Raw genomic sequence first — 21,752 nt, forward strand, 5'->3', positions numbered from 1 at the left:
TTATCACACATTCCACTTATTCCTTACCTGAAAGCATATATTTATGTATAAGCAGGTAATAATACAGCACTATACGATACTTGCATCTACACCAACACGTGTAATGCCACTATTATTCAGTGAGCGCCTCCTCTTGACGACTCTAGTTTGTAGTTGTTGAATCTCACAAGCAAATATGTAGCAACGGTAAGGCGGAAGAGGGGACTTCCATGCAAGGACCGTAAATGACCCCCGAGGCTTGACGCCTCCATATAGCACATCTTGCAATGTTATCTCTGGAAGTTCCTCTTGAGAAGAGCATGTCCGGTACTGACTAGAAATAAAAAGATCTGCACTTGTTTGACCCAGTCTTCGAAGATATAAAGGTTTAGGTTTAGTTTCAGTCAACCGGTCATGAGGATGTGCACCAACCATAGATTGATGTTTCTCCACAACAGACCCTCTCGTAAATTTCAGAATTTTGCACCAATGTTGGATGCTAAAATCAGCTTTAAGCACGCGAGCAGTGATGTTTGCAGAAACCAAAGATCCTTTCAGCGTCTTTGATATCTCCATTGCCAAATATGCTAGCCTCGGGTGCATCCCAGGATCCGTGCTTCCAAAGGTGATCACCTTGAAGAAATACCAGAACGCCTCATGAGGCAGATCCTTCGAGAGTCATTGTCTGCGTCGTCCCAAGCTCCGTGATCTTGTCAGATCGGCTTGTGATTATGATCTTACTACCACTTGTGGCGCAACTTGTAGAGAGATAGCACAGCCTTTGCCATAGATCATCGCTGAGTTCCCCGACTACCTCAGAAACAATCAACAGTTTCCTGTTATGGACATACCCGTCTGTCAAAATGGCTATATCTTCATCTCTGGCTGTACCGTGACAAAAGAAGGCAATCTGCGAGAAATGATCACGGACTCTTTCATCGTTGCAGACATGAGCAATAAGGGTACTCTTCCCACAACTCCCTGGACCAACAATCGGGAGGACATCAAACCTGTCAAGTCTACTACTACAAGATGGTGTGTGCAGCAGGAAGTTGAGGACCAGTTCCATCTCCATCTGGCGACCAAACATACAATTTTCCATCTGGAGATGCATGTTGTAGGGCTGACGGTGTAGGCGAGGATATGCTGTCAAGAACATGACTGTTTCACTGACATCAAGAATCATGGTTCTCAAATTGTCAAGGGCCTCTTCTACTTGAAGTTCTTGTGAAGTTTTTGTGCTGCTACTGCTAGATAGACACAGACGTTTTGCACAGCTGAATTTGGACAGAGCCCATGAGTTATTCGCAACCTCGTGATCTCCAGAGCAATCTTTTTTAAAAGCTCTGTACCTGAGTGTGTCGAGGGCGTAGAAGCCTTGGTACATGGCATCCCTCAGCATGCTCACCTGGCGAAGCATACCTTGGTTTGCGATGCGCCGCCCCTCGGCCTCATCGACGATGACCTGCGCTCGAAGTAGAACCCTCTCCAGGTTAATCTCCATAGCCTGCATCGGCTGCTTGGAATATTTGTTGATGAAGAAACTCACGGATCTTGTCGCGAGTTCACCGAACACTGCTGAAAAGAAAATCTCCATTTGTGACTACTGAGTTCCGGGAGACAGGAGATTGAGGCCTCTCAGTTTCAGACTCTGTCTATGCCGCTTTATGGTACTTTCATTGTCATTGCTGGTGAACAAAGTTGTGCATCCTAGTCAAAATTTGAGATAATAAAAAAGTTACCCACAGATGGAGGTTTTTGCCATTGAGAATGACTCTCCGAATTGTTTCTGCCAGAATATCATATATCTATGAACTTTTTTTCTGAAAAACCTGACTAATTTGCCAATTACTCGAGGTCTTGTGACTCATCAAGCTTGACCCAGCCAAAGATACGCCGCCTTTCCACACCAATCTCTAAGTTGTACTAATGAAGTCTCTTGCTGGCGAGTCGTCACACCTTCACGTAGATGCTGGTCCTGCTCCACGGCTAAACTACAACAGTCTCGTAGGACTTACGTCTAAGCCGTGCGGCCATGGCATAAATCTTCCTCGTTGATACCCTGATGGTAATGGATATGCTCATATGCACACATAGTACTCGATGTAAACTTGGTCTGTTTGTTTAATTAAGATGGCATTCACTCAGAGAAAGAGAAATCAACTCGGTAAAAGCAAGGTTTCAACTCCAGAATTTAGATGCAACCAGCAGTCAGTGACAGCTGCCGGCAGAGTAGCTTGTACGAGCTAGGAGCGAGTGCAGAGTGTTAAAGAGTAGTTCGGTTGCTTATCAATTAGACTACTTTGTATTCTGAGATAATCTGGCAAGATCACTCTACGTCTGTAACATCAGGTCAAAAACTAAAGCGTAAGCGTTAATGTCCCAAGTAGAGAAGGTAAAGATAATGTAACAGACCCAAAAACAAAACAAAAAAAACTTTCAAGCTTTTCATCAAGAATAGTGTGGGCGCGATTAGTGGAATTCCACATTCACGCTTGTTATCTGCCAGGTTCCCCTCTTGAAGCTGCTACTACCATACTTGCGGACAAGACAGTGGGCCATGATGAAACAACCGGAGCGCATTCAGTTCAGCAACGACACATCCATAACACAGCCCAGCAAAACTGAATATGGAAGACATGAACCACTGATCATACAAAACACAGAGTTGTTGGCGAAAAGATAATAGTAACAAACAGATTTTATTATGCAAACACTGTCATTAAATCCTCATGCTACAGAAAGATCGATGCCTATCAGTAAAAATTAAATTCATGTTTCAAAATCCCCGTCCTGAGAGTAACTTTGCAGTGATCAACGAACTACGGCAATAGTTGGGCCATCAAAGTCAAACCTACAAAGGATAAGAAATTGATCAATGAGTGGCTTATTACAATTTGGAGTAAGCAAATCATAATAATGATTCAAATAGGTAACGAAGTCCAGAGCAAAATCTTGCAGGGCAGGAATCTGAGAAAAAATATTATTGCTAATGCAACTTCAAATTATACCAACTGTTAAAAGTTGTAAATAACTTCTCAAGAGACAAGGGCTATTAAACTGCAATTGCTCCTAGAACTGAATAGTATAGCAAAACCAAGGAAAGATAGTAGTATATTTTACACAGCAGATCACTGGCGAAAAGAAAGACAGCTAGTGGTGTGAGCACAGATAATTAATAGTCAATGGACGGACATCAAGATACTGGCCGTGTAAATGTGATTCAGTTCAATTAACCCTTGGCACTTCAAGTTAATAACTGGGTACATTTAGTCAACCTGACACAGTAATCTACACCAACCTCAAATATGGATTTTAGTTCTGTCTAGAAGAACACAATAGTTTAAGCAGAAATACTTTCATGCTAACCTAAAGTCGAATCCGAGTATATTCAAGTGTGATAAGTTGCCATCATTGCAATGACCTAGTAACAAGGCTAAAGGCCAATGAATTGATCTAGAATACCACATTAGAAAAGGAAATATGAAAATGTAAATGTTATAATAATGAAAGAGAAACATGCTGTGTATATTCAGTTAAATAATTTAATCATATAATCTGCATTAATATTTTCATTTAAAATATATGTAAAATAGTGTAGAAAAACCTCTTGTTCTTGTACTAACAGTAGTTGCGGTTTGACCGTATCACTATTTGTACCATTACTTTTTTATCCTTTAATAAAATAAGCCTATATGCATTAATTGATGATGCCTCACTTAGAAAGAAAATTCATATCCTTTCGTAGAGTCATCCTGTCCGATATGATATCGCTTGATCGCAGAAGCACTTTTGGGTTCAATGCCTCTGTTCAACTGAAGAAGTAATCGTCTCTACATACATCAGTTGACTTGATTGAGTTTTGATTTCTAATTATTGGATGGCCCACTGATCAAATAAAATTCGTGCTGAATTGGATGTTTGAACGCAACCTGCGAGTATGCATAAACATATGCTCATATAAGAATATGATCTATTGTTGCACGAAGATTTTGATGAATATCTATGTAAAAAAGCATACTTTTGAAAATCTACGGCAACCAACCACAGTCGTAATATTTTGGAAAGGAGTTTGCCCTTGTAACTCAGATCCTCTGAAATTATTAGTTCAGTTCTTGTTGCCTTCATCTATAGATAACGGCTGATGTATTGTTGATTGTTCACAATTTACGTATTAGTACATATAACGTATATTGAGAGAAGATTCTAAATGGACATCTTGTTCAAAAGAGGGAAAAAAAAACCCGCAACAATATGAACACAACATAAAGATTGTGCAGACAAATCAAAGCTTGTAGAATAAGCACAAACAGCTGCTACCCACTGTCCAGTCTTCCGACTGGAAATCATATTTGTTTTTGCCTTAGACTGATAGGGAACAGATTATACTTTCAGAAATCGTATGGTTGTGCGGTCGAGCAGTACTCATGTTGTCCACGCAGGTCACCTTATCCTGATCCAGGTACAGCCCTCAGCAGTCAGCACGTACGCCGCTGAACAGTAGAGCGGGCACACCGTGCACGACGGCACCTAGAGCAGCAGGTCACAACATCCTCCTCGAAATAGACTTTCACCCCGCTATATTAATATAGCAACCAACCGATACCATACGAGAGCATGTTACACGGAATTGAAGCGTGTGCATCAGGAGACATCATTCAACAATCACTGCCTTCCTACGACCACTAATCTAACCAACGCATCGACATAGGTAGATTGGATCCCATGGTGGCCCAGGAACCTATTGTGGTCTGGGGGGCAACCGCGAGTAATCCAGCAGCGCAAATTACGACTAATTAACAAAATCACACCGTACGAAACCCTACAATACCGTTCCAAATCGAGCAGAGACACGGATACGCACAGCATCACACGCCGATTCAGAACCCGGATCACGCCGTACCGCAACCAAGTCGACCAAACCCTAGAGAGAGAGGATGCAGCGGCTGCTCACCTCAGGGGAGGGCGGGGGCATCGGGGCAGCCCTAGAGCTTGAGCTCCGTCATCTCGGGCTCGCGGTTGAGGAAGTGGAGGATGTAGGGGGCGGCGCGGATGGCGGCGATGCAGCCGGCCATGATGTAGAGGTGCGCGCGCAGCTCCTTGTACGCCGCCTCCTTGCTCGGCTTCTTCGGGAGCGCGCCTAGGAACATCTTGGCTTCTCGCGAGCTCTGCTCTGCTCTCCGGATTCCGCAGCGGCGGCGACGAGGGTTTGGTTTGGGGATCTGGAGGCGGCGAGGCTGCTTAAACCCTAGCTGCTTTATGATTGCGATGGATTCTGCAAACTTGCAGAGGAAACCGGGGAGGTCTGGGTCGTATTGACATCCGTGTCCCTGGGTAACTCCGTGTTTAGGAGCATAATGGGCCCGAGGCCCAGTTGCCATAGGACAGAGAACTCCGGCAAGATGGGCCTCCACTGTTCCCAATTGACTAAACTGCAATGCAAAAAAAAAAAACTAAAAACCTATAATGCAAAAAAAAAAGTAAGCAAAACAAAATTTAGGCTTAGAAATGCTTAACATAATTTTAAAAACTCATGCAAAAAAATCTCCGAGAGGAATAAGTTAAGAATGCCTAGAGATTAGAGAAGATGTGTAAGATAAAAAAATTGTTTCTAAATTGGATGTTGTACGAGAGTTTGTCAAGGCGAAAAGAGATTTGCACAACCAACCAATGTCTGATAAAACAAATAAATTTGAGGAAATGCTAATTAGATATTACCCATTAAAATAGATACTCCATGGCTACCTTCTTCTAGGGGACTTTTCACATGCACATGGAGCGATGGAAGCGCATTAGGTGGTTTTCATCCTCCTCTTGAGTTTGTCACCCCTCATTCGACTTCTCCTTCATATTCCTCGAGATGAAAATGTCGACGAGGTGACTAGAGGGATTGGTGGCAAGGTTTGATGAAAGAGCAAAGTCGTTTTGTGTGTTTGATAACAACACTAGAATATAACTTCGCCATGTGTATATTTGTTGAAATATATGTAGGTACACGGTGTACTCGTGACCCACTCAAGATCGGAAGACCAAGATCATAGTTAGACATAGTTTGATAGGTTTTCGGTTATTTGTGTCTGTGTCGTGAGGCAACGGTTAGAGAGGCTTTGAAAAGTTGTGGAAAAGATGTGTTCCCAGCATGACCAGTAGTACCGGTGCTGAGAGCGGTAATACCGCTACCGCCTTCAGCACCAGGTACACGCTAGCTGGAACCAATGTGATGGTACTACCGGTTCCCCCGCGGATCACCATGCACAAATGCATCACAAACACTACCACCGGCTATATCTTGATCAAGGGATGTGCTTCATCGTTAAGCCAACAGAAGAAAAACGAGAGTATGTGTCAGTGAAGAACAAGGTAAACTAAAATGAGAAGGGAAAGGAGATATTTGGATGTTGTTTTGGCATGTAGGGCGATTAGATCAAATGAGACAGACGAAATGAGGCGATCGAGGCAGTTGAACAAAAGTAAAGGAGATTAGGAAAATGCACTAACATGCGACACATGTCAAAGTGGGAGATGTTGGATCTTATCTCACAACCAGATGATTTCATCCTTGTTCATCCCTTAACAAAATTCTCAACGTCCTTTAAATCTACGGTTATATATTTTATAGGAATTAAATATAGCCCATATCAAGTTGAATGACTGTGATATGAACTGTTTCAGGGGAAACTTGCCTATTAGATTATGCCCAAAGGTCACTACAAGAGGAAATGTATCCTCTCCTCGGGTGCAGATGAAGTATGGTTGAGGGCGATAAAGAAAATTTCGTGGAGCTATGTTATCTTGGTTAATTGTGCAAAACAGGGATACGAAATCAATTTGAAAACCACTTTTGACTAGACAATGTACCTATAATATTCTTCAAGTGTTTGATTTGCATTGTAGGATTGAGTTGCTTTCAGAAAAGTTAATTACAGCTAGTTTATGTTTCTAATATGTGAAGTCATATAACATATATGATACCAAAAGGAGAACCAACCTGAGGTTGGGTGGTTACGAGGGTGGTTGTATCTCCAGCCCACCAGAGTTCAAACCCCGGGTTTAATATCTGTGTGTCTCATAAAAGACGAAATATTCATTCAGTGGGAAGCGACGTTCCTGTCGACAGCGAGGCGCATGAGGTGACTTCATCAATTTCAAGATCCAATCCGTGGCTCGGTTTTCCGGATGTGCTCATAGGGGTAGTACGCGTGTGCATTCATAGAGATGAGTGTATGCGCGTGTATGTGAGCGCCTGCGTTTGTACTGTGTTTCTAAAAAAATGATACCAAAAGATGAGAGAACAACATGAGTCTTTGACTCCGTTGGCTCCATCCAAAAAAAAAATGTCTGTTTGCCTACTTTGGTGAGAAATTACTTTCATCGCAACGTGAATCCGTGCAGTTTTTCATGAGGTTTCTAAAACGCGATGAAACTTGGCAAAACATTCCAGCACGAATTGTAATGTGAATTCCTACATTTTTTCATTAAGTTTTAGAAACACGTTAAAACTTGGCACAACATTCCAGCATGAATCTCGGAGCAACAAATCAACTGGTGAAACATGGGTGTATAAACCGTGCATGATGGAAACCCCGTGTGTTCCCACTTTTGTGGGTAATATAATTTCTCACTACAAATTATGAAATAAAACACGGCAGTTTAATAACTGCAAACTAATTGAGCATAATCATTTCCCGAATTCTAATTATTGCTGTGGCATTGTGTAGTCTTACACGGTGACCCCTGTTTGCTGCCGTCAGATCTACATCTACCGGTTAAATTGAAGCGGTGGGCCGGTGCCCAACCAACTAACACGTGCAGAGACGACAGGCTGTACGCATTAAATCCAGTTGACCTCCTCATACGTTCCAAATAATCCCCATCTCCTCTTTCCCTTCGTCCCCAAAGCCAGTAATCTGGAGGCGGTGGTGCTGCTCATCGTACGGCGCCCGCCCGGCTCCAGCGCCCCCAACCTTCGTCGGCGACTCACTTGCCGGCCCCGGCGCGCCAGACGTCCGTCAAGGACGACCCGCAACTCTGCGCCCAGCCCCGGAGCTGCTACTGCCGACGCCACCAAGCGGCGTTGCTCCGGTGGCGGCGGCTGTCGCGTCTGCGCCTTAGAGGCTGAGACCAGGCCGAGCTTGAGCCCGCCCCACCGCACCGGACGTAGGGGATGCAGGGCCGGTCCTGACATTTGAGGGGCCTGGGGCGAGACTCAAATTTTGGGCCCTAGAAGCACCAAAACCGTAAAAAAAAATGTACTGATATCACTAGTAAATTAGTAAGTACTTAAGGTGAATACATAAACCATATTGATATGAAGTAATATACATATTGAATTATTTTCTAACATTTCTAGATGTAAAGTCACTCATTGTGGCATATATGCTGATATAAATCTTATTGATTATAACACCTGGGAACATGTTGTCGTGGTTGTCGTGGGCATAGTGCGGCTCTCTTTTTTGACAACTTGGCTTCTCGCCTCTCGGCGTGGTCATCTGAAAGTTGGCGATGGGTCGTCTCTAGCTCATTCAAGGAACGGTCAAAGGGCTATGCACATGCATGATGAACATTACATGGGCACTAATTAGACTCGTATCTAACCATTGCCTTGAACTTTTGCGCTTGTAACCGACAAAATAAATCAACGTGTGATGGGGGGAACTAAGTCCACTGTATGTGACATTTCATGTGTCAATGTCTTGGACATGGTCGAGCCAACCAATCCCACCCAACATTTTATAGGTTAATCGCCAATTTGCTAGTACTAAAGTAACTTATGAATACCCGCAAAAAAAAAGTAACTTATGAATAACATTACATGATCCCAAATATGGCAACCTACGGAGGCAGCTTGAAGCAAAACGTATTTGTCTCTTGCTTCTCATGTCTGATTGTCTTCAAATTATGAAGTTCTCAGATTGATCTTGACCTACATCAGCGGATTAGGCCCACTTAATGTTTTAATGTTTTTATTTTTCTGGAGCCAATCATTTCATACGAGCTGATTAGCTGACGAAGAAAGAAAAAGCCCAAACAAAAGGAAAGAAAGGCCCAACTTTCGGCCGTCTAATACTAAGGAAGCATAACGCTTCGTCCTCATGTCCATTGTACGCGAGAGAAAAATACACGACCTGCTGCAATGGCGCCACCATAGAAGCTCCGCGCCGCTGCATATACCTCAGCTATTTGAGATTTGAGGGCCCTCGGATCTGAGGGCCCGGGGCGCCCGCCCCGCCGGCCCTGCCCCAGGGCCGGGCCTGAGGGGATGACATCCACATCTCCCAACCTTGATTTGGATGTACCTTTTTTTATCTTTTTTACACATACAGCTGTGGCGGTTGTATTTTTTTTTTTTGCTTTTTATACATCTAGGATCTTGATTAGTAGATTTTTCTCATATTTTCGGATGTAAAATTAGTTGGTTTCCTCCAGATCTGACTGTAGTTTTTTGCCAGTGGATGAATTTTCTTACCTTTTTTACATCCCAAAATGATGGGGAAGGATCGATGAATGCATCTGTATGTATTTTTTGTTATTTTTCTACATCCAAACATCCCAATTTTGGTGCACTATTTTCTTATTTCTACATCCATCGCTGTAACTTTTTTACAGAAAAAAGATGGCAGATGCATTATACTTTCAGTTCTATTTTTATCTGGATTTGTAATCAACCGATGTTGTTGTATTTTTCGTATTTTTCTAAGTAGTGGAGCACGCTAGCACGGGAAGGAGAAAGCGATGTGCATGCCTGACAAAGCGACGCGGGAGTGCGGGGAGTGCGGGAGGAGGAAACGTGGCCACGTGGGAAATCAGAACTTTCTGTTTTGGGAGCGTGTGGGATTGTTAGACTAATCTTTTTCTATATTTAGGTGGGTCACCCCCTAAGACTAACCAGTGCTATAGCACTATGTAGCAAGGTCCTAATCATTTGGCATTGCGGTGAAAATCTAGTTAGTGTTTTCGCCTCTATACTTTCCATAGTAAGTTGGAGACGTCCTTATTAGCGTCAACTGAGCCTGAAAAAATGATGCCAAAGTAAAGAGTAGTTGTGTGCATCTTTTGAATGCAGAAGCTGTGATGATGCTCCCCATTTTGAAAACAAAGCTGTTACCAGGGACTGATGACACTCGCAGAGACAAATTTGTTCACATGAATCTGCAATCTTATGAATTCCACTTTTATCCAATCAATTTCATTCGGTATTTGTAGTACAAATTTCACCAATTCAGCCCAACTTTTATTTGGTGGTATTTAATTCTCTTTGCCGAGCTCTGCAACAGAGCTAAAAAAAGAGGGAGTTCTCGAACTTTTATATTGATATTTGTAATGTGTTTCTATAAAAATGATACCAAAAGATGAGAGAACAACATGAGTCTTTGACTCCGTTGGCTCCATCCAATTTTTTCTGTATGTTTGCCTACTTTGGTGAGAAATTACTTTCATCGGAAGGTGAATCCGTGCAGTTTTTCATGAGGTTTCTAAAACGCGATGAAACTTGGCAAAACATTCCAGTACGAATTGTAATGTGAATTCCTGCATTTTTTTCATTAAGTTTCTGAAACACGTTAAAACTTGGCACAACATTCCAGCATGAATCTCGGAGCAACAAATCAACTGGTGAAACATGGGTGTATATACGGTGCATGATGGAAACACTGTGTGTTCCCACTTTTGTGGATAATATAATTTCTCACTACAAATTATGAAATAAAAGACAGGAGTTTAATAACTGCAAACTAATTGAGCATAATTATTTGGCATTGCGGTGAAAATCTAGTTACTAGTGTTTTCGCCTCTATACTTTCCAGAGTAAGTTGGAGACGTCCTTAGTAGCGTCAACTGAGCTTGAAAGAATGATGCCAAAGTAATGTCACCGGGGACTGATGACACTCGCAGAGACAAATTTGTTCACGCGAATCTGCAATCTTATGAATTCCACTTGTATCCAATCAATTTCATTTGGTGGAGTACAAGCTTCACCAACTCATGCCAACTTTTATTTGCTGGTATTTAATTCTCGTTGCCGAGCTCTGCAACAGAGCTAAAAAAAAAAAGGAGTTCTCGAACTTTTATATATTGGTATACATCCGTTAGGCCGGCAGGTCCTTGGCCTTGTCTGGCCCGTCCGGGCGGTACGGGGCGATGTTCATGGTTTCGAGGAGCAGCGGCAGCAGCTCGTCCTGGATGCAGGTGTACATCTCCCTGCAGTGGGAGTCGACGATCTTGGCGAGGTTAACGGTCTCCTGCATGGTTCGCACCAGCTGGTCCTCTTCCAGCACGGGCGGCGCCTCGGTGGCGAGCACCTTGGAGAGTCGCTCGGCGTTGCGCTCGAGCTGCTCCTGCTGGTTCTCGAAGAGCTCCTTGGCCATGGCGAGGCTGGCCCTGTCGGCGGGGCGCGTGCGCACCTCGTCGCCGAACATGTAGTAGGCGAAGGCGTAGGAGCGGGAGAGCACGAGGCGCGAGGCAAGCAGGGCGTGGTACGCGCGTGCAAGCCAGCTAGCGTCGCGGTTGAGGGGGCGGACGTTGGGGGCCGACTCCAGCTGCAGGATCCTCTTGAGGATGGACGGCCACAGCGTGCCCTCCTGCTCCGCCTTGCGCGAGGCGGCGTGCACGTTGTAGCGGTCGCAGTAGTGCGTGAACCGCAGCATCTGCCGCCGGATGGCGTCGTAGCTCGACGCCGTCTTCTCGTCGTAGCGGTTGCAGTTGTGGCTTAAACCCAGCTTCCCGCCACACGCATAGCTGTATTCATTCATTCAATTAGCACATGTGAGTTATGTTTGCTTATGCTGAGAGAGAAGAAATGGACGGTGTGTTGGTTTGGGCTTACCAGAGGTATGTGCCGCATGGGCACGAGACGTGGTTGCAGCCGCCATTCTTCTCGATGGGCTTGAGGCAGCCGGGGCAGCTCTTGGTGTTGACTTGGATCCACTTGAGGTTCTCCGACTCGCCGCGGAACTTGGCGTCCCACTTGTCCCACATGGAGCACGGGACTGGCGAGTGCGCTGGTGCCGCGCAGTTGAAGCAGAAGCTCACGCCGCAAGGGCATTCCACCTCGCAGCACCAATCGCTCGCGTCAGTCGCGTCCACGCGAATGGCGCGGCCGCAGTGCGGGGCGCTCGGGCACCACTTCACGGCCGCGTTGTTCTCCAGGTACGACTCCAGGACGAAGCCGTCGAAGCGCTTGGCCGCGGCGGGGTACTTGAGGCCCAGGAGGCGCCTCACGGTGGCATCGTCGCAGATGGCCGGGCACTTCACCTCCATGCAGTGGATGTGTTTCCTGCCGCTGTCCAGGGAGACCAAAAAGTGCTCCGTCCAACCTGAACAATCGCACCATTAAATTAGTGCCACCAAAGTATAAGCAAAGCGAAGTTAGATCTCCTCTCCTTTCTTTTTGAGAGATAAACACACGAATATTAAGGGTCTTCTTGGTTTGCAAGATTTTCAAAACGGATAAATACAAAAATGTAGGGTTAAGATGCCATGGCATGTTAAATAATCTTACATGGGTAATAAAACAAGGATTGTTTAATAAAGGTCCTTCAAAATTTTCTTCAGGATCTCGTGCGTATATCGTAGAAACAACGAAAAAACTCCATGTGGTTGGTACCTAATTGAGTTGCACTCATCCCCTATAGAAAACATTCCCATGGTTCCAAATCCTACTAACCAAACAAGCTCTATAGAAGAAAAAAAAGTGAATGAAACCGGCCTCCAAGATTTTATGACATTCCTTTGAACTAGAAAGACCATAAATCTACCAAATAAGCTCTTAAACAATAGAATTGCATGCATATCAAGAGATAATAAACATTTTCTTGGAAGGGGCAGCTGAGGCGTGTAGGTACTCACAGTCGTTGCAGAAGCAATGCCCACAGTCCATGGTGGAGACATCGGACAACTGGGAGACGTCATCAAAGCACACATTGCATGTGGCAATTATGGGTCTCTTGTGAGCCCCCTTATCTGCAGCGGTTCCAAAGGGAAACGCCGTGCTATTTTCCTCCGGTGGCACCACGATGCCCGCCTCCTTGAATAAGCCATCTCGCCCTCTGCGCTCGAGGAAGTCGGTGATGCGTTCCATCTTCCACCGATGGTGCATAAGGAGAGCGCGGGCATTGTGCGGCTTTAGGTTCACCAAGTTCATAACCATGAACAGTTCTTGTTTCTGTAGGATGGACAAGGAGGGATAGAGAAAGAGAGAGTAGTCAAACAACAATGTCATTAGATGGAATTAATTATATATGGGAAGGTTATAAACTTTGAACTGTTTAATGTCATTTAGTTCACCTGGGCGGCTGAAAGGGACTTTCTTGTGATTGCCTGAGACAATTGATAGATACGCAAATAGTTAAATTAGTACATATCCTCAAAACAATAATAGAGTAGATTTGATTTCATCAATCAAAATAAGCAACTTTTCTCCCACATGCTAATTTCTAAAAACACCCACTTCACAATTCAGTAACATAAGCTAACCAGTAAGACCCAAATCAAATGTGAAAACATGAGCAAAACCGACGCAGGACCATACCCAAGAAGAGCTAAGTGGTGGAACACGTGATAAGCAATCCAAACTACTCCCTTTATCCCATAATAATTCTTCAACTAAACCACCACAAGAATTATGAAACAGAGGGAGTAATTAACAAAAAAAAAACTGCAACATATTAACTGTAGAAGTGCTCCCACCGGAAAAGTTTAGCACGTGAAAAAGAATGCAACTGGATAATAGATGCTACTACTTTTGTAGCATAGTAATTGGCTACAACGTAACCATCTAGTTTCGGTAAAACAAAAAAAAAAACTGTGGACTTCAACACCAATGATTGCACCTTTAATTAGACTATATACACAACACCAGTACTAGTAACATCGGAGCTGAATCGGTTCGAAAACCATAGCTAGCTGTGCGTCACTACTACCCATAGCTAGCTAGGGTTCGAAAACCAGCCGGCAGTAAGGACCTCCGTGCCAAGCGCATCGCATCGGAACTCAGTCAGTCCGACGCCGATGCCGATTGTCTCAAAAGTAACACGGAAGTTTAGATTGGAATTCGTAGGGCTGGAAAGAGCAGGGCAGAGACTAGACTGTTGGTTGGCTCACGTACCCAATGATCCGCGCGGAACTCCGGCAGCGCCTCCTCGGCCTCGAGCAGCCCGACGTCGTCCTCGTCCACCAGCAGCCCCTCCTCGTCTTCATCGTAGTAGTCGTCGTAGCACTCGTCGTCGCTGGCCATGGCAAAGCCGCGCCGGCCCGGGCTGGCGATATCGATCGCGCGCGGCGGGCGGCGGGCGGCGGGCTGGGGAAAGGCGAGACGAGACGAGGCGAGGAGGCGGCCGGCCAAGTAAATCGAGGGTTAGTTTCTCTTAATTAATCGGAGTAGTTAATTAGCAAGGGGAGGGCATAAGACTGAGCTGTGGACCCGTTTGACCCCCACGCTAGGTTTGACGCCACGCGCGTGTGATGGTTAGTTATTTACGACGGGCTCGTGTTCGAGCCGGACTTTGCTGCCGCGCGCCTGGCCGTCGCACTACGGGAGCGACGCCGTGGGCCGACGGCCCCGCACCGTCGGCACAGGTAAGTCCACCGTCGGCACCGTCTCTGCCGACGGTGACCGTCGGCGTACAGTCGTCGGCACTGCAAGGCGTCGGGTTCGCGCGAGCACCGTCGGCGTAGAAGGACACCGTCGGCACGACCGTACGCCGACGGCTGGATCGGTGGCCGTCGGCCGCACCATCGTCGGCACACCCAGCTCGCCGTCACGCCACCTGCCGATCAACGTGCCCGCTGTGCCGACGGTTTACCGTCTGCACGCTTTCACCCTCTTTTCTCGAAACGGCGGGAAAACGTGGCGATTTGAACTCGGGAAAAACGTCGACGAGCAGACTGCACGTGCCGACGGTGTCACCGTCAGCACAGGTCCTCGCCATTTGGCACAGCCACGGGCTCTGTGCCGATGGTGACACCGTCGGCTCACTGCTGCCCGGATTTTTTTTATTTCCTAATTTTGCTCCATTTGCACAGACAATTGCATATAAAATAGCAAGATCATATATGAATTGCACACATATAGCTCACATCACGTATATAGCACAAATATGGCACCAAATCCCAAATTTAGTACAAATATAGCACACAAGCAATACGGTACATATAGTCATCCTACATAGATCATTCTACACATATAGCATGTGTCATGTGCTAGTACAATGTAGAAACTATGGTGGTGCACCACCCGGCGGACCCGAGTACTCATCTAGCTCCGCTTGGGTGAAGCGAGGCTGAAATACTTCGACGGTGCTCGGGGAGGTAGAACCACGACGAGAGCCACCGGAAGCAGAACCATGCCGAGGTTCGGCAGAAGCACCAGGAGAATGGCGATCGGGATGCATCGGCGTACCACAAGGAGTGTCGTTCCCGGATTCTCCCAATCCCTACATGTTGGAGGGAGTTAGCAACTTAGCCATGTAACACCAAGTTAGCAACTTAGCCAAGTTAGCAACTTACCGGGGTCAACTGACGCTGACGCTTGTACATGCAATAGAACTCCTCCTTGGACGGGAACACTGGCGTCGGCCCCGGATGAGGCGGCTCTCGGAGTGGTTCCTCTCGCACTCCAGTCATCATGAACCGAGTGAAACTCTGCAAGAAACGGAAGAGATAGCTCAGATTCAAACATGGGGACTTAAGATGTTTTGCAACCATAGAGATTGAAACTTACCGCCATCTGGTTGCTCGTCCACTGGGCATAGGCATCTCTCACAAGGTCATGCTCCTTAATCTTCTCGAGATACTCCTCGTAAGCTAGTTCACAGGCCTCCTCGAGCCGAGTCTACAATTTCAGAAATAATGTGTCTCATCAACATAGCCATTCAGGAACAAGAGTCAAAACAGAGGATGAAAGTGTGGATGACTTACATCTACCTCTACCCGAGAACGGCATGTAGTCCGCGAGGAGGTAGCGTAGGCTGCCGGGAGGGAGGGTAGCCTTGATCTCGCGTGAAGTTCCTCCGAGGCTTGAAACCCCCAACGAAGGCAGGCGGGACGTCCATGCGGCTGGCCGCACCCCGCCGGCATCATCGCCACCTCGTCGACCGGCTCGGTCATAGGGTCCTCCACCTCCGGATGGAGCTTGGCGTACTCCTCGCAGTATTTTTCCTTGCTCTCTTTGGCCTTGCCGTAGTACATCTCGGGTGCGGGTCGAGGCTCGTTCGGACCCGGCGTCACCACCTTCATGTGTGTCCACGCTTCCATCCGACCAACTTCCTCCCGAGCTTCTTCCCCTGCATCACAAAACAAATGTTATGCATATCATCGAAAATCAAAAAAATGCAGCTTGTTCCATTTTTGTATGTACCGAACGGTCCCGATAGCGATCGGTGCTCGCCGCTCCCCGCACTGTGTGTTCCCTCGATTCCCACGGTTGGCCTTGTTCCGGCCGCTCACGGCCTTGAAATCGGGGTTTTCGCCGACCCAATTCTTGACCAACTCCATGAAGGCGGCCCTCTTATTATCAGCCCAATGTGGTACAACCTGCAAAATCAAAACTCATTTGAAGAACAAACAATATAGTTGCAAGTTAGCCGAAGTACATAGAATCGCATTGACAATTACTTACCAACATGAAGTCCTCTATCGTCATAGCCGGGCGAGTCCCTTCACAATCTCAGGCTTTGTGTACCTTACGCCCTGCTCGGCATAGAAGTGGCCGATGCACGTGATCCTCTCGGTTGTACCACCTGCTGCCGTGTCAACTTCCGACACATGTTACGGAGGATCACGTCCGCCCTCTCCTTATGCTCGGTCGCCACCCTATAATTGCGCCGCAATCAAGCATAACGAGAAAGTGTGAGAGGCATGAGTTATCACGGTGGGGTAATCAACTACATATGAACGAAAACCCAAAGAGTATGCATTACGTACCCAAAACTTCTTGATCACGGCGTCGGCGGCGGAAGTAAAGCCAGGGTAAGGCGCTATCTCAAAGTCTTCCCAAGTGTAGGCTAGCTTGGACTCGCCTCCAAGGACCGGAGTGTACATCCCGGCCGCACTTCCTAATAGCAGCTCCAATCGGACTCCCCGGCACGCGGACATTCTTCCCCGTATATGTGAAATTTCTGCACAATTATCAAACATTAGAAAAATGCTAAGTGTCATAACAAAAATGAAATCACCTTACTACTTACTCTATAGTTCCTGGGACAAGGAGCCACTTGTCATCCTCCGTAGCAGGTTCCTTACTCTCATCGGGAACCTGCGCTTCCCCACGAATCCGCAACTTCTTCGGAGCCATCTCCGTCGAAGCCTCCTCGTCCCTAGACTCCTCCTCCTCCTCCTCCCTAGTGTCCTCCTCCTCCCTAGTGTCCTCCTCCTCGTCCATAGACTGTGAAGCCACTGAGCCGTAGCGCAGGGAATGTCAGCTAGAAGGAGGCTGTGCATCCCCCTCGTCCTCCAGCTCGTCCCTCCCCTCGTCCTCCGGCTCGTCCTCCCCCTCGTCCTCCGGCTCGTCCACCCCTCGTCCACCCCCTCGTCCTCCCCGTCCTCCGTCCGCATCTTCGTAACGCCGGGTGGGAACAATGGGTCTTCCACTCCATCTCGGAAGCACCCCGCCACGGCTTCCGCCGATGCATCCGATCAAGCCGGGAGCTCGATGATGCCTTCCGTCCGCTCATATTGGGCAATTACCCGCATAAGAAAAGAGAAAATAATTAATAAGCATGTTGAAAATGAGTAAACACTAAGCATAATGACAAATGTAGGTACTAAGCATAATGAAAAATGTAGGTACTAAGCATAATGACAATGTAGGTACTAAGCATAATGACAAATGTATGTATTAAGCATAATGATAATGTAGGTACTAAGTGACATAGGCATCCCAAATGGGCCTGCCAAAGATAGTACCCGGAGTTTACTGAAGGCCCACTACCCGAAGAATAAGAAGGTTCGAGAGTCCAAGATATATTAAGGAAAGCTAGAGTTGTAATAGGAAGAGTTATTTGTAATCTGGCGGGATGAGTTAGAAACCGTCCCGGACTCCGTAACTTGTACAAAACGAAACCCTCGGCTCCACCTCCTATATAAGGGGGAGTCGAGGGACAAAGAAAGCATCGAATCTATCGTCAACATAACCCTAGTTTTCATAATCGCCGAGTACTTTTCGCCTAAACCTTCGAGATCTACTTGCCCTCTACTTCTAGCAAAACCCTAGTCTACAATCTGTAGGCATTGACAAGTTAATCCTTTGTCAATTGGCGCCGTCTGTGGGAATTAGAGGCTGCAAGGATCCGATCTCGATGGCACGTTCAAGATCTTCGACTTCATCAACAGCAAGCAACGCGATGGATCGAGGTAACAAGGGAAAAACTGATCTATTCAATTTTATTCCTCACCCGCCCTCCCGTATGGATGCATGTGCCTATCTGGAGGAGCCCATCATCATGGCGATCGGAGAATTCCGATTTGGCGTCAATAAGGAAGGATCCTACCGTCTCGAAGTTCCGATCTCGTCGGAATTTTCAGCGGGCGACTCCAACTTTTCGTCGAGTGACGAGGAGTTTTCGTCGCCATACTTCGTCGACAACAAGGCAAGCGGAAAGCTCGCCAAGATCTTCGACAACACATCCTTCGAGTCGTCTGCGGACTCCTTTATAAGCAGCGACTCCGACAAAGCATCGACAACTTCAACTTCATCGACAAGTCTCGTCGCCATCGGAAAGGTCTTCACCACTCTATATGATGGTGTCACCAATCCTGAAAAAAATCAATGCGCAAAATATCATCAGATCTATGTGGTAGAAGGGGCAGGCACATCAGAGCCGCAAACATCAGAGGCTTTCGACGAATTGGGAAATCCATACGTTGATCCCGCTGATCTTCGACACGGCTTGGGCACTAAATATGCCGGATCCTCAACTCGCGCAAAAGTCCAACTCCCGCAAGCTGCGTGGGATAGGGCTGCGAGAGCCATGGATGGATCAGAACCAATGAATACTACTGCTACCGTACAAGAGCTACAAGCATATCAATATAGACTTGCTCGAGTAAGCGAGAGAGTTGGAAAAACGAGACGGCATCCCCGAACAGGAGGAAAGAAGCGGCTTCGCATCAAGCGGACGCCGAGCGGAGCTAAGTCGCCTTTCGGGAACATCGGGAGATAGTCACGAGAGGCTCGAAGGAGAGCAAGATCTCGGCTACAAAATATACCCGAAGGAGAAAGGGGAAACCTAATCCAAAATCTCGACATGTCCTTCATGACGATCGATGAAAGGGGAAATATCATCCCAAAAACACCGAAGCGGGTTACATGGCAACACAGGCATACATCCTCGCGTCCGGACCACCTCCCGGGGACCCGAGAGAACCATTGTTCAATATGGCGATGGCTGGAGTAGGAGTTATGGGAACAGCGTTTGCAACAACGCCTCCCGAAGAAAATCCTGGGCAAAATAGCCCACGACCAAATACAGCGAGTTCAAGACCCCCAAGAACAAGTGGAGCTCGAGACACAGCAGTCCAAGTAAGGGTGGACAGAGCACGACAAGAAAGAAGGGAGCGTCGGCACTCACCGAGGTTGCCGACGAAGATATGTGTGGACTCCCGTGTTTTACGAGAAGAGTTCGAAAAACTCGAGTCCCAAAAGGGTTCAAGCTACCCGAAAATTTCAAGAAATTCGACGGCCTACAAGATCCCGAGGATTGGCTCGTGGATTATCTCGAGATGGTGAAGCTGGTAGGAGGAACCAGAGCAACAGACTATGCAAAGTATTCAAGTTCATCCGAGCGGTGCCGCGAGATCTTGGATAAAGAAACTCCCCCAAGTTCCATCGACAATCTGGGAGACCTTTGAAGATATCTTCGTGAAAAACTTCCGATCCACTGCGCAAAAACCTGCGTCATTGGAGGAGTTGAGAGCGTGTCGACAAAAACACGACGAGTCGATGAGGAAATATATACAGCGGTGGAACATCATAAAAAATTCGGCGAGAAGATATATCCGACGAAAGGGCAATAGATGCGTTCGTGGCGAGGAATTCGCCGAGGTGATTTTGTCGAGGACTTAGGGAGAACTAACCCTAAGACCATATCAGGCACTCATGGAGATAGCCAATAAATGGGCAGATGGAGAAGACGCAATATACAACAAGCGACATAGGTCGCCGAGAAGAGGATCGTGGTCGAAATTATCAAAATAGAAGGCGATTTTCTCGCCGGTTCTACAACAACGATGCTCCCGGCCATATATCGAGCTGGTTTTCGGCGAAATCCTGGAGGAAATAGTCGAGATGATTATCAAAGGAGCAACGAGCAACAAGGCGACAATAGAGGTGATTTTCGTGGCAACAGGCAAAATAGTGGACCAAGGATCCAAAGACCTTATGTGTCTCCCGAGGAAATGATGAACGGTCCGTGCCAAATGCACTTTTATCTTGACAACAATGGAAAGAGACAGTCAGGACATCTCCAGAAAGACTGCCGCAATTTTCAGGCAATGCTGCGAGCCGCAGGAATCGCAAATGCCCAAGCAAATAACGAAATCCTCGGGAGCCAAGGAGCGAGATTCACCTTCCACCCCTCCCGCAATTACCGAAGAAAATCGACACCAGCTCAGAATAGCGGCAGCACCACACCCACCTCCATATGTTGACCCCAACTCTAATGGTGCGGTTTCGATGATTCAGAAGGCTAGGCCATCAAACAGGGCGCAGAAAGTAATTTCGCGACAAGTGTTCATGGCGAAAAGATGCCCCCACCAACGATCGAGTACTTAAATTGGTCGAGGGCAGGACATCGGCTTCACAATCGCAGACCATCCGCGAGCAAGTTCCGCGACCAGGACAATCAGCACTTATCTTACCCGCAGTAATCGCTGGATTTGACGTGTCGAGAGTTTTCATAGATGGCGGCAGCAGCTTAAACCTCATGTATGCAGATACATTGAGGAAGATGAACATATCTCTAGCAAATCTGAAACCAACTGAAACACGTTTTCATGGGATCACACCAGAGAAGCCAAGTTACCCATTGGGCAAGATCAACCTCGACGTTCAGTTTGGAACCCGAGAAAACTACGGGATAGAGAATTTGGAGTTTGAAGTCGTCGATTTCCCGTCACGATATCATGCTTTGTTGGGACGACCGGCGTACGCCGAGGTTCATGGCGATGCCGCATTATACATATCTGTTGTGGAGGTTGCCCGGGCCCAACGGACCTATCACAATCAAAGGAAGTTTCGCGTTATCCGATAAATGCGACAAGGATTTTCATCGACTATCGAAACTTTCGGGATGCAAGCGAATATGCGGCGCCACGGTTCACCGATTATGATGTACCGCCGGAGGTAGGAAGATCTTCTAAGGAGCCAACTTTCAACACAGCCAAGGATTCAAAAGAGGTACGGATCCACCCGACGGATCCAAAGAAAACGACGTCCATTGCCGCAAACATGGATGTCGCATAGGAAAGCGCGCTCGTCGAGTTCCTCCGTGAGCACCTGGAAAATCTTCGCATGGTGTCCAGTCGACATGCCGGGAGTACCCGGGGAACTTGCCGAGCACCACCTCAATTTGGATCCTCTCGCAAGACCAGTAAAGCAACCTTTGCGGCGTTTTTCGGAGCCTAGTCGCAAAGCTATGTTATCAGAAATAGATCGACTCAAAGATGCGGGGTTCATCAGAGAAATATCGACAGAAGCCACATGGGTAGCTAACCCAGTGATGGTGCCGAAAAAACACACAATAGTCCTTCGCATGTGCGTTGACTTCACGTGTCTCAAT

The 21,752-nt window shown here is 46.8% G+C and overlaps 2 protein-coding genes across 2 annotated transcripts; both read right to left on the bottom strand.

Annotated features, from left to right (window-relative positions):
* Window positions 1–2,657: 2,657 nt before the first annotated feature.
* Window positions 2,658–5,273, bottom strand: LOC124699472 (mitochondrial import receptor subunit TOM6 homolog). The gene is made up of 2 exons (XM_047231774.1): window positions 4,934–5,273; window positions 2,658–2,833 (listed from the first exon to the last, which is right to left on the bottom strand). The coding sequence occupies exon 1, from the start codon at window positions 5,127–5,129 to the stop codon at window positions 4,965–4,967; it is 165 nt and encodes a 54-aa protein (XP_047087730.1). The 5' UTR covers window positions 5,130–5,273; the 3' UTR covers window positions 2,658–2,833; window positions 4,934–4,964.
* A 5,793-nt stretch (window positions 5,274–11,066) lies between these two features.
* Window positions 11,067–14,212, bottom strand: LOC124699474 (probable E3 ubiquitin-protein ligase ARI1). The gene is made up of 5 exons (XM_047231775.1): window positions 14,084–14,212; window positions 13,264–13,296; window positions 12,826–13,141; window positions 11,804–12,293; window positions 11,067–11,715 (listed from the first exon to the last, which is right to left on the bottom strand). Exons 1-5 carry the CDS (start codon window positions 14,210–14,212, stop codon window positions 11,067–11,069), a joined length of 1,617 nt encoding a protein of 538 aa, XP_047087731.1.
* Window positions 14,213–21,752: the final 7,540 nt, after the last annotated feature.

This window comes from Lolium rigidum, chromosome 3 (assembly GCF_022539505.1).
Source record: "Lolium rigidum isolate FL_2022 chromosome 3, APGP_CSIRO_Lrig_0.1, whole genome shotgun sequence".
NCBI classification, from domain to species: Eukaryota; Viridiplantae; Streptophyta; class Magnoliopsida; order Poales; family Poaceae; genus Lolium; species Lolium rigidum.